At 38.9% G+C, this 10,302-nt stretch overlaps 1 protein-coding gene across 2 annotated transcripts in view; it reads left to right on the top strand.

Moving 5' to 3' along the window:
- UBE2B (ubiquitin conjugating enzyme E2 B) overlaps positions 1-6,483 on the top strand; it is a 20,571-nt gene extending 14,088 nt beyond the window's left edge. The window contains exons 5-6 of one of the 2 annotated variants that reach the window (XM_004384715.2): positions 2,474-2,562; positions 5,530-6,483. In XM_004384715.2, coding sequence (XP_004384772.1) covers positions 2,474-2,562; positions 5,530-5,658 — 218 coding nt within the window. In that variant the 3' untranslated portion in view covers positions 5,659-6,483. The remainder of the gene's footprint in view (positions 1-2,473; positions 2,563-5,529) is intronic. The other variant, XM_023738986.1, reaches the window with a different exon arrangement.
- Positions 6,484-10,302: the final 3,819 nt, after the last annotated feature.

Below are 10,302 nucleotides of genomic sequence, written 5' to 3'. Positions count from 1 at the left end.
AACATCAGACCACAGGCTGAATCTAGGCCACAGGATTGTACAAGCCAGATACCAACCTAGGAAATGAACTCTTAAGGACTATCCAAAACCGGAAGAATTAAACAGGGAACCAGAGAGGTTAATCTGTAAATGACAACAACATCAGAACAATAAAAGAGGGAATAAACGGTGTTAGGTATAGAACCTTCTAATGGAGAGGAAGGCAAGACAATACCAAGTAATACTAGACTGGTTCGAACCTAGGAAGATAAGGGTAAATTCCAAGGTAACCACAAAGAAAGTTAACAAATCTCCTCATAAAAATAAAGAAGAAAAACGTCTCAGTAAAAACAAAACCTACAAAAACAAAAGAAATGAAAAAAACATCCACAAACAAAAGGAATTCAGCACAGGAGAGAGAGGAACAAAGAAAACATCAGCGACACAAAAAAAAGCACTACAAAATGACAGCAGTAAACTCACACCTATCAGTAGTTACACTGAATGTAAATGGCCTAAATGCACCCATAAAGAGATGGAGAATGACAGAATGGATAAAAAACAGGATCCATCAATATGCTGTCTACAAGAGGCACACCTTAGAAACAAAGATATAAATTTATTAAAAATCAAAGGATGGAAAAAAATAAGCAAACAGCTACCAAAAAAGAGCAGGAGCGGTAATACTAATCTCAGATAAAATAGACTTTAAAACAAAATCCACCATACAAGACAAAGAAGGACACTATATAATGATTAAGGGGATGATCCATCATGAAGACATAGCCATAATAAACGACTACACACCCAGTGACGGGGCTCCAAAATACATAAACTAACGAAACTGGAGGGCATTATGCTAAGTGAAATAAGTCAGTCACAAAAGGACAAATATTGTATGAGACCTCTACTGTAAAAACTCATGCAAAAGTTTACACACAAAAAGAATCTTTGTTACAAGGGATGGGAGGGGTGGGAGGGGGAAATAATAAACAATAGATAAGTGGTAACTTTGGTGAAGGATAAGACAGTACACAATACTGGGGAAGCCAGCACAACTTGTACAAGAAAAGATCATGGAAGTTCCATAGACACATCCAAACTCCCTGAGGGACTGAATTGCTGGGCAGAGGGCTGTAGGGACCATAGTCTTGAGGAACATCTAGCTCAATTGGCAAAACACAGTTTATAAAGACAGTATTGTACATTCTGCCTTGGTGAGTAGTGTCTGGGGTCTTAAAAGCCTGTGAGCAACCATATAAGATACTCTACTGGTCTCGCCCCTTACAGAGCAAGGGAGAAAGAAGAGAACAGGATACAAGGAAAAGATTAGTCAGGACTAATGGACCACAGCTACCACGGTCTCCACCAGACTGAGTCCAGTACAGCTAGATGTTGCCTGGCTATCACTGCTAACTGCTCTGATCAGGATCACAACAGAGGGTCCTGGACAGAGCTGGAGAAGGATGTAGAACAAAATTCTAACTCACAAAAAAAAGACAAGATTTACTGGCCTTACAGACTGAAGAAACCCCAAGAGTATGGCCCCCAGACACCCTTTTAGATCAGAGGTGAAGTTTTTCCTGAGGTTCAACATTCAGCTGCAGATTGGACAGCCCCACAAAACAAACTGGGACTAATGAGGTGCACAGCAGTCCAAGGACGAGGACTAGAAGGCAGGAGGGAACAAGAAAGCTGGTGATAGGGAACCCAAGGTTGAGAAGGGACAGTGTTGACATGTCGTGGGGTTGTTAACCATTGTCATAAGGCAATATGTGTACTAACTGTTTAATGAGAAATTATTTGTTCTGTATACCTTCATCTAAGGTACAAGAAAAAAAAAAAGAATTATGTGAGATCAAGTTGACAACAGCAACCCAAAAGGTTTGATGGGAAGCATAGGGGCCAGTGAGTTGAAGATAATGGTGATGGAATAATTTGGAAAAGGATAGTGAGAATAGCAGAACAACTGGAAGAATGTAATTGATGTCACTGAATTGTATATGTAGAAATTTCTGAAATGGCCTATCTTTGGCTATGTATATTTTCACCAAAAAAAAATAAGATCCTCCAAGGTCGAGAAGGGAGAGTGTTGACATGTCATGAGGTTGTTAACCGATGTTACAAAACAATATGTGTACTGACTGTTTAATGAGAAACTATTTGTTCTGTAAATCTTCACCTAAAGTACAATTAAAAAAAAAAAAATTAAAAAACACTTTTTCAAGAGCTTTATTTAAGAATATTTAGAAATGTGGAATCCAAACAGATTTGCTATATGATGTGTGTTGAAAAAATTGATGAAGAGGTATGAAATAGAGACATTACTTTTAAGATTGGTTCTCCTATAAGACAGAAGGCTAAGATACTTTAGTTATTGCCTATGGTTTAAAACTTCTGACTGGACCAAGCGTTGTGTTTGTGGTAAAGATTTCTGATAACTGTTAAATATGACAAAGTTAATATGTAACCTGTTCTGGTATTATCTTTGCAGTGTATGCTGATGGTAGCATATGTTTAGATATCCTTCAGAACCGATGGAGTCCAACATATGATGTATCTTCTATCTTAACATCAATTCAGGTAAGTGTGTCTTAGGATTCTGTGGGATACAATCCTTTAAGAGCAATCTGAAGACTAAGTGAGCAAAGTAACTTTCCTAGCATTCAGGTAACCAATGGCAGAGCTCAAACAAGAACCCATGATTTTCAGCTAGCTGGTCTGATTTTCAGCTTTCCTATTTTGTTCCTTTGCTACTGAATATGCATATATATATTTTAAAAAACCCGTTGCCATCGAGTCTATTCTGACTCATAGCGACTCTGTAGGAGAGTAGAACTGCCCTATACGGTTTCCAAGGAACGCCTGGTGGATTCGGACTGCCGACCTTTTGGTTAGCAGCTGTAGCTCTTAACCACTGCACCACCAGAGTTTCCGTGTGTGTGTGTGTGTGTGTGTGTGTGTTTTGTTGATTAAAGGAAATGAGATTTATCACCTAATATAATGTCAAACATTTGCAAAGTAATCACAGTAATAGGGTTTAACCTTGGAAAGTTGGTTGCTATGCTTTTTTAACCAAATGAAGCTGTTGATCTCCTGGGTAAAGAGAAAGTGTCAGTACGCTGAAGAATACTGTTCTGATTTCTTTGAAAATTAGAGTTTTTAAGGTAACTGGCAAAATATTGAACGATGAGGAAGCCTCAAAAGAAGATAGAAGGAATACACAGAGTTACAGTACCAAAAAGAGTTGGTCTATGTTCAGCGATTTCAGGAGGTAGCATATGATCAAGAACCAATGGTATTGAGAAAGAAGTCCAAGCTGCACTGAAGGCATTGGCGAAACAGAAGGCTCCAGTTATTGACAGAATACCAACTGAAATGTTTCAGCAGACACCTGCAGCACTGAAGTGTTCAGTCATCTATGCCAAGAAATTTGGAAGGCAGCTACCTGGCCAACCAACTGAAAGAGATCCATATTTATGCCCATCCCAATGAAAGGTGATACAACAGAATGTGGATATTATCGAACAATATCATTAATATCACACACAAGTAGAATTTTGCTGAAGATAATTAAAAAATGGTTGCAGCAGTACATTAACAGGGAACTGCCAGAAATTCAAGCCAGATTCAGAAGAGAATGTGGAACAAGGGATATCATTTTTGATGTCACATGGATCTTGGTTGAAAGCTGAGAATACCAGAAAGATGTTAACCTGTGTTTTATTTACTGTGCAGATCATAACAATTATGGATAATATTGTGAAAAATGGGAATTCCAGAACACTTAATTGTGCTCATGCAAACCTGTACATAGACCAAGAGGCAGTCATTCGAACAGAACAAGGGGATATTGCATGATTTAAAATCAGGAAAGGTGTGCATCAGGGTTGTATCCTTTCACCATACTTACTCAGTGTGGACTATATGATAAAGAATGCAGCATCAGGATTGGAGGAAAACTTATAAACAACCTGTGATATGCAGATGACACAACTTTGCTTGCCAAAAGTGAAGAGGACTCGAAGCATTTACTGATGAAGTGCTTCAAAGACTACAGCTCAATATGGATTGATTACACCTCAACATAAAGAAAACAAAAATCCTCAACTATGATAAATGGAGGAAATGTTGAAGGTTGTTATGGATTTCGTTTGGATCCACAAATCAACACCCATGGAAGCAGCAGTCAAGAAATCAAACAACGTATTGCATTGGCCAAATCTGCAGCAAAAGACCTCTTTAAAGTGTTAAAAAGCAAATATGTCACTTTGAGGACTAAGGTGCGGCTGACTCAAGCCATGTTACTTTCAGTTGCCTCATATGCATGCAGTGAATAAGGAAGACTGAAGAATTGATGCCTTTGAATTACGGTGTTGGTGAAGAATATTGAACATACCATGTGTGATGGGGTAAAGTGTGTTGACTTGACTGGGCCACAATTCTCAGTGGTTTGGCAGTTGTGGTATAGTGTGGGCGGTTATGTAATGATGTGTAATCACCTCCATAATGGATCTACTCTGAATAGCCAGTCAGTTGAAAGGGATTTTCCCTGGGGTTGTGGCCTGCATCCAATATATATGGACTTCCTGGCAAAGCTTCCTGGCTTTTGCTCGCTCTGGATCCTGCATCCAGCTTGTCATCGTCTGACCTCCCGTTCTTGGGACTTGAACCAGTGGTTGGCCATATTGCCTGCCAATCTTGGGATTCATCAGCCTCTGCAGCTCATGAGCCAGCAGCCTGCCATCTTACCTGCCACTCTTGGGTCTGTCAACCCCTGCAGCTACATGAGTCAGAAGAAGCCTCCAGCCTGACACCTGACAGATGGACTTGGGACCTGCTAGCCTTTACAACCGTGCCAGCCATTTTCTTGAGAGAAATTTCTCTCTGTCTCTCTCTCTCTCTGTCTCTCTCTCTATATATATATGTATGTATGTATGTATATATATATATGCTTCACTGGTTTTGCATCTCTAGAGAACCCAGCCTAAGATATCATGAACTGCCAGAAGAACAAAGAAATCTGTCTTGGAAGATGTGCAGCGAGAATGCTTCTTATAAGTGAGGAGGGCGAGACTTCATCTCACATACTTTGAAGGGACCAGTCCCTAGAGAAGAACACCATGCTTAGTAAACCAAGGGTCAGCAAAAAAGAAGATCCTCAACAGGATGGATTGCACAGTGGCTGCACCAGTGGGCTCAAACATAGCAGTGATTGTGAGGATGGCACAGGATTGGGCAGATATTTCGTTCCGTAGTACATTGGGTCACTGTGAGTTAGAACCAACTCGACGGCGCTGAACAACAACAGCAAGGTAATTGAGAGCTATTTGTTTTGGAAGTATAAGTTCTCTTTATCAGTAGGAACCCTCTTGTATTGTATCAAGTCATTTCTGAATGTGTTTGGAGCTAAAAATTATGTAAGAAATACTAATTTCTGCCATTGAGTAATATCTGTCGTTTTGTATAACTTTCTGTGCTCCATATCTGACCCCTTGCTGGTATAAAGAATAAATCTGCAAATTTTTTCTCCCCTTTCTTTCCTTCTAGTCTCTGCTGGATGAACCAAATCCAAACAGTCCAGCCAACAGCCAGGCAGCTCAGCTTTATCAGGAAAACAAACGAGAATATGAGAAAAGAGTTTCAGCCATTGTTGAACAAAGCTGGAATGACTCATAATAGACAAGTGGTCTGTTAATCTTTTTCATCATTGTTGTGTATAATTTACCTCTCAGTAGAAAGGCTAACAAATTTTAAGTGCCACAGGTTTTAAGGATTCTGCAGAAAAAAAAAGTCCTTCAGTTTAGAACCTACAAAAGCTTGTGTATCTTGATTAATGTACTTTTTATTGCATGGTGTGAACTAAGTTATTGCTACATAAATTTGTAATATATCCTGTTTGTATTTTTTTCCAAGTGTATAATGTTGGTGTGGAGTTTTCATGACAGAATATACACATTTTGTAAATCTGTACTTTTTTCAAATATTGAATGCCTTATTTTTGAATTCTTTAGATTTTTAAATTGGAGAAAAGCACTTAAAGTTTTTTATATATGAATATTACATGTAAAGCTGTTAAAATACATAACTTCAGTGCAAGAGATTTTGTCACTTATTTCCTTATCTGTGTAGGATGGGTTAATAAGTCTCTAGCTCTCCACAACTGATGATAGTTTCATTTCCAATTTCAAGAGAAGATTTCTATTTTATCAAGAAATTCTTCAAATTTGATTCTAAATACCAATTATAATTTCATACTTTATTTTGAATGTACCTATATTAGTTTTAATTCAACAGTTACATACATAACTGGTTTGATTCTGTCTAGTTCTGTATTGAGGCCACTTGTTGCAGTTTCTTCATGCACTACTTACTGTTAAACTGTACCTTTTGCAATTAGCACCTCTACCATGAACAGAGAGCTGATGCAACTTATTTTGCTGCTTGGAAGCATCTTTAAAAGGTTTTTGATTGATGAAGAAAGTAAGTCTGTAAACATTTTCCAAAAATTCATGCCCCACTATTAACAATGAATAAGAATTGGTTGTATTTGTTGGAGCAAGGCAGATGTTTGCAAGGAATCTTGGTATAATTTAAACATTTGAAAACTGCCTTTTAATGCAGCTGCATATCTGTTTATTCTGGGGGAATGTTAAACACCATGGCCTGCTGAGTTGCTTTCTCTTGTGGAGATTTTTTTTTTTTTTAAATCTCCTAAATTGTATAAAAGTTGTTCTGAATTTAGTTTTAAAACACAGTATTGTAGAAAGCTGAGACCAAGCTATCCTATGCCTTCAAATAGTATAGAAAATGGAAAATATGCTAGTAATTTTTGTTGAACCACCTGTGCAGTCTTTCTGCTAGTTAAAACAGCTATTTTCACTACAATTAAACTCCAAAAGTTTCTTGTCATATCAGTAGTAGCTTAGGGGAGTAAGCTAGCAGCTTTTTCTCTACTGGAATACTGGGTTACAGGATGGCAATGTCTGCAACTTCTGTTCATTAAGCAAAGTGTAATACTGAAATGGATAAGTGCTGATCTTTGATTCAAAGAGGAATTTACTGACTGGAATCATGGGGGAAAAAAAGATGCTTTGTTTAAAGGTACTGTTGGTTATATTAAATGTGTGATGCTTTTATAGTTCAGCTCTACAACAGATTAGTTTCTGTTGACATTTACCCCAGCGACTGACTCTTAGATTAAATATGCAGTATCTGTGAGGACTCTCCTCTAATTTTATTAAATACTATTTGGATACTGCTTCAAAATCCATTTTTATCCTTAATGTATTTTCCCTTTCCTTAATTAAAACTGGAACATGTCAGGTATTGATAGATAACTACATGGACATTGTATCTTATTTTGTGGAAAGGTCAGTGATCAACATATGTAGCAACACTCATACCTATTTCACGTTTCCCATGGAGAAAATCATTAGGATGGTTCCATCTCTCAAAAATTCCAGTTTTTTCTTCAGCCTTGGAACAGATTCCCATTTCTTTGGTTGAGTACCTGATGTAAACCTTCAATTTATAATAATATGTTATACGAAAAATATCTACCTTTAAACACTAATGTGTGATGCGGAAAGAGGCTAAAACTGAGATATTTATTTATTTTTTGGTATGAGGTTGTATTGTTGAATTTGTTTAAGCTTAAATGTATGTGTGATTCCTCTAACAATAGCTCTAACATACAGCACTCTGTGCCAGGCACTGTTCTAAGCACATAACATGTATTATCTCATTTCAAACTCAGTAACCCTATGAGATACAGGTACTGTTACATTTCAGATGTGAGAAAACTAGGTATAAAGTTATTAAGTAACTTGCCCAAGATCAGCCTGCTAAGTGATAGAGCTGGGGTTTGATCCAAGTAGTCTGGTTTTTTAACCTGTAAAAATAGCAGTGTACATGTCTGACCTCCTCTAACTTCACGAGGTGGGAGAATCAAGATCAACATCAGCCCATGGCTAATTCCCTATGAGGTGGAGGTCAGACATACCTCCTCTCTTCAATCTTGTTACCAATTCTGACACCAGCCATCCCTCCCCACGGCACTCTGTAGTTTTCTGCTGAGTTCAATAATTTGTTGCAGTGGCAACATGGAACTCACAGACAATACTCAGGATTATGGGGCTTATTAGGAAAGTAACGGGTTACAGTTCAGGATCAGGAATGACTCAGGGTGCAGTTCTTTGGTCAGGATAGCCTCTCAGCCGTGCCCGCAGGCAGGCCTCTCTCTGGCTCTTGGCCTCACTTCTGCCTTGCTTGGGCAAGTGTTACAAAGCTTTTAGCTCTGCCAGGAAGTGCCCAGAGGCACCCTACTCTGTCAGGAAGTCTCCTGCCAGAAGGCGCTCAGCCCTCTCACTCTGTGGGTCAGCACACTCACTGTAGCTGCCTTGCTCTGTGGGCCAGGAAGCCCACCGTCTCATGCTGGTCTCCTGGCTGTGATGCCATTGTTTCTCTGCCAATGCTTCTTTCCATCTCCAGTGTTACAGCTCTCTCTCACTCTGTCTCCTGGTTCTAGGAAGTTCTCAGCATAGGGACACCTGGGTCCAAAGGATGCGCTCCACTCCTGGCTCTTGGTGGTAGTGAGGTCTCCCCTTTCTGCCTTTGGAATGGCTCATTTTAAGCCTAGCGAGGTGGCAAAACTGACAAGTCCCCTCACTAGGCTTCCATACACCTTATTTACATGGTCCCACCCCCACAAGGGTGCCATGCACCTTACTTGCATTATTAGCAAGCTGTCCAATCCCCTTGGTGGGCCACAAGCACTTTATCTGCATAGTCTCATCCAGTTATTTGGTAGGTGTTACAAGAACATGGTGAGAAAGGCCATACAAAAGCAGTCTATCGCACCACGTAACCAGTAACTGTACTATCTTTTAGGAGATATTAAGGGATTGAGTTGTTTGGGAAGTCCTACTGAACTTAAATAATGTTCATCCCAATTTGTGAAAATACTTCAGTTGATTTACAGTAGAGTTACATACAGACTTGTATCTATCCAGTTAAAAGGTTGGGCCACCATTTTCCATGTTTTTTTAAATGTAAACAAGTAAAGTTTGGACGTAGGAGCGCTTTCTGGTCTTTGATAACATAGGACTATGACTTTTCAATAGACTGGATTTTTTCCCCTTCTGGAAATATCCTTAAGTCTGTGGAAACCCACCCTCCCCAACTAGCAAAAAGAAAAAAGTTCCGTGAATAAGTAACTTCAGGAATTGATCTAAAAATTCTTACTTATGTAGATGGAAGGTAGTGGGGAAGGAAGCTATTAAAGGTGCAATATTTAAAGCAACGGTCTGCTTTTTGTTCAGTAAACAAGGTGCCTGTCTACTCAGTTTTATTCATTTAGTACTATAACCCTGGGACTTGAGCACAATTTAGAGTAGTATCTCCCAAGTTCTGGGAGATAAGGGGTCATACCCGACAAATTTGGGGGTCCTGATAGTGTTTATTATAATTCCTTTGTATTGCATTCAGTAATGCAGAGTCCCAAAGAAATCTCAGTTATGTGGGAATTATATATGTAAATAATAGAAAAGTCAGTAGTTGGAAAGCTATTATAGGTAAATGAAATTGTCCGTAGGACAGGGTCTTGTACCAAAATGGTAGCCCTGTTACTTGAGTTCCCAGTAGTTTTCTTCAGTTAGTCTGGTATATGGCATAGAGCAGAGATATTAGAAACTGAATTTTATTGTTAAGAAAGATTGACTTTTTTTACTCTATCCTTTGAACAAAGAAAAGAATTAAATTTGTGTGCCTTAATCTTCCTTCAAGAAGTTGTCCCCACTATCACTACAGCCTTTCTGAAACAATCTTATCAGAATGGCTTGAAGAATTTTTCAAGTTTTCTCAGTTCATAGCATGGGCTAGGGCTTTTTTTTTTTTTTTTTCCCCTCAGTTGGCCAAAAAGATGAATGAGCCATGCCATTTACAAACCTTTTTGGGTGCATGGCTCTCCCTCAGCTCAGCAACATTAGCTCCTTGAGAGTTGAAATCAAGAAGCCAGGAAGGACTGGTTCCAAGCTTCCTTTCTGATATATGGAAGATTCATACTTGGCTGAGAAGAGTGCATGAACTGACTTTCAGGAACTCTGACATTTTCTTAGCTAAAGCTTGGCCACATTAGGGTTTTATAAGTGACTTCTGTAATAACACGTTTGGGAAGACCCTAATATAAAGAACAAATTCTTTTGAGGGAAAGCAAATAGCCGTTTAGCTGGTTGGAGATGTCTTTACATGGTGGTGTTCTTGTTACAAGTATGATGCTTCTGTAGTTCTTTGGGAAGGTTAGCCTACCTGTAGTCTTACTTG

Source organism: Trichechus manatus, unplaced genomic scaffold (assembly GCF_000243295.1).
Source record: "Trichechus manatus latirostris isolate Lorelei unplaced genomic scaffold, TriManLat1.0 scaffold00127, whole genome shotgun sequence".
In the NCBI taxonomy this organism is placed as follows: Eukaryota; Metazoa; Chordata; class Mammalia; order Sirenia; family Trichechidae; genus Trichechus; species Trichechus manatus.
This window is presented reverse-complemented; position numbering and strand designations above follow the sequence as displayed.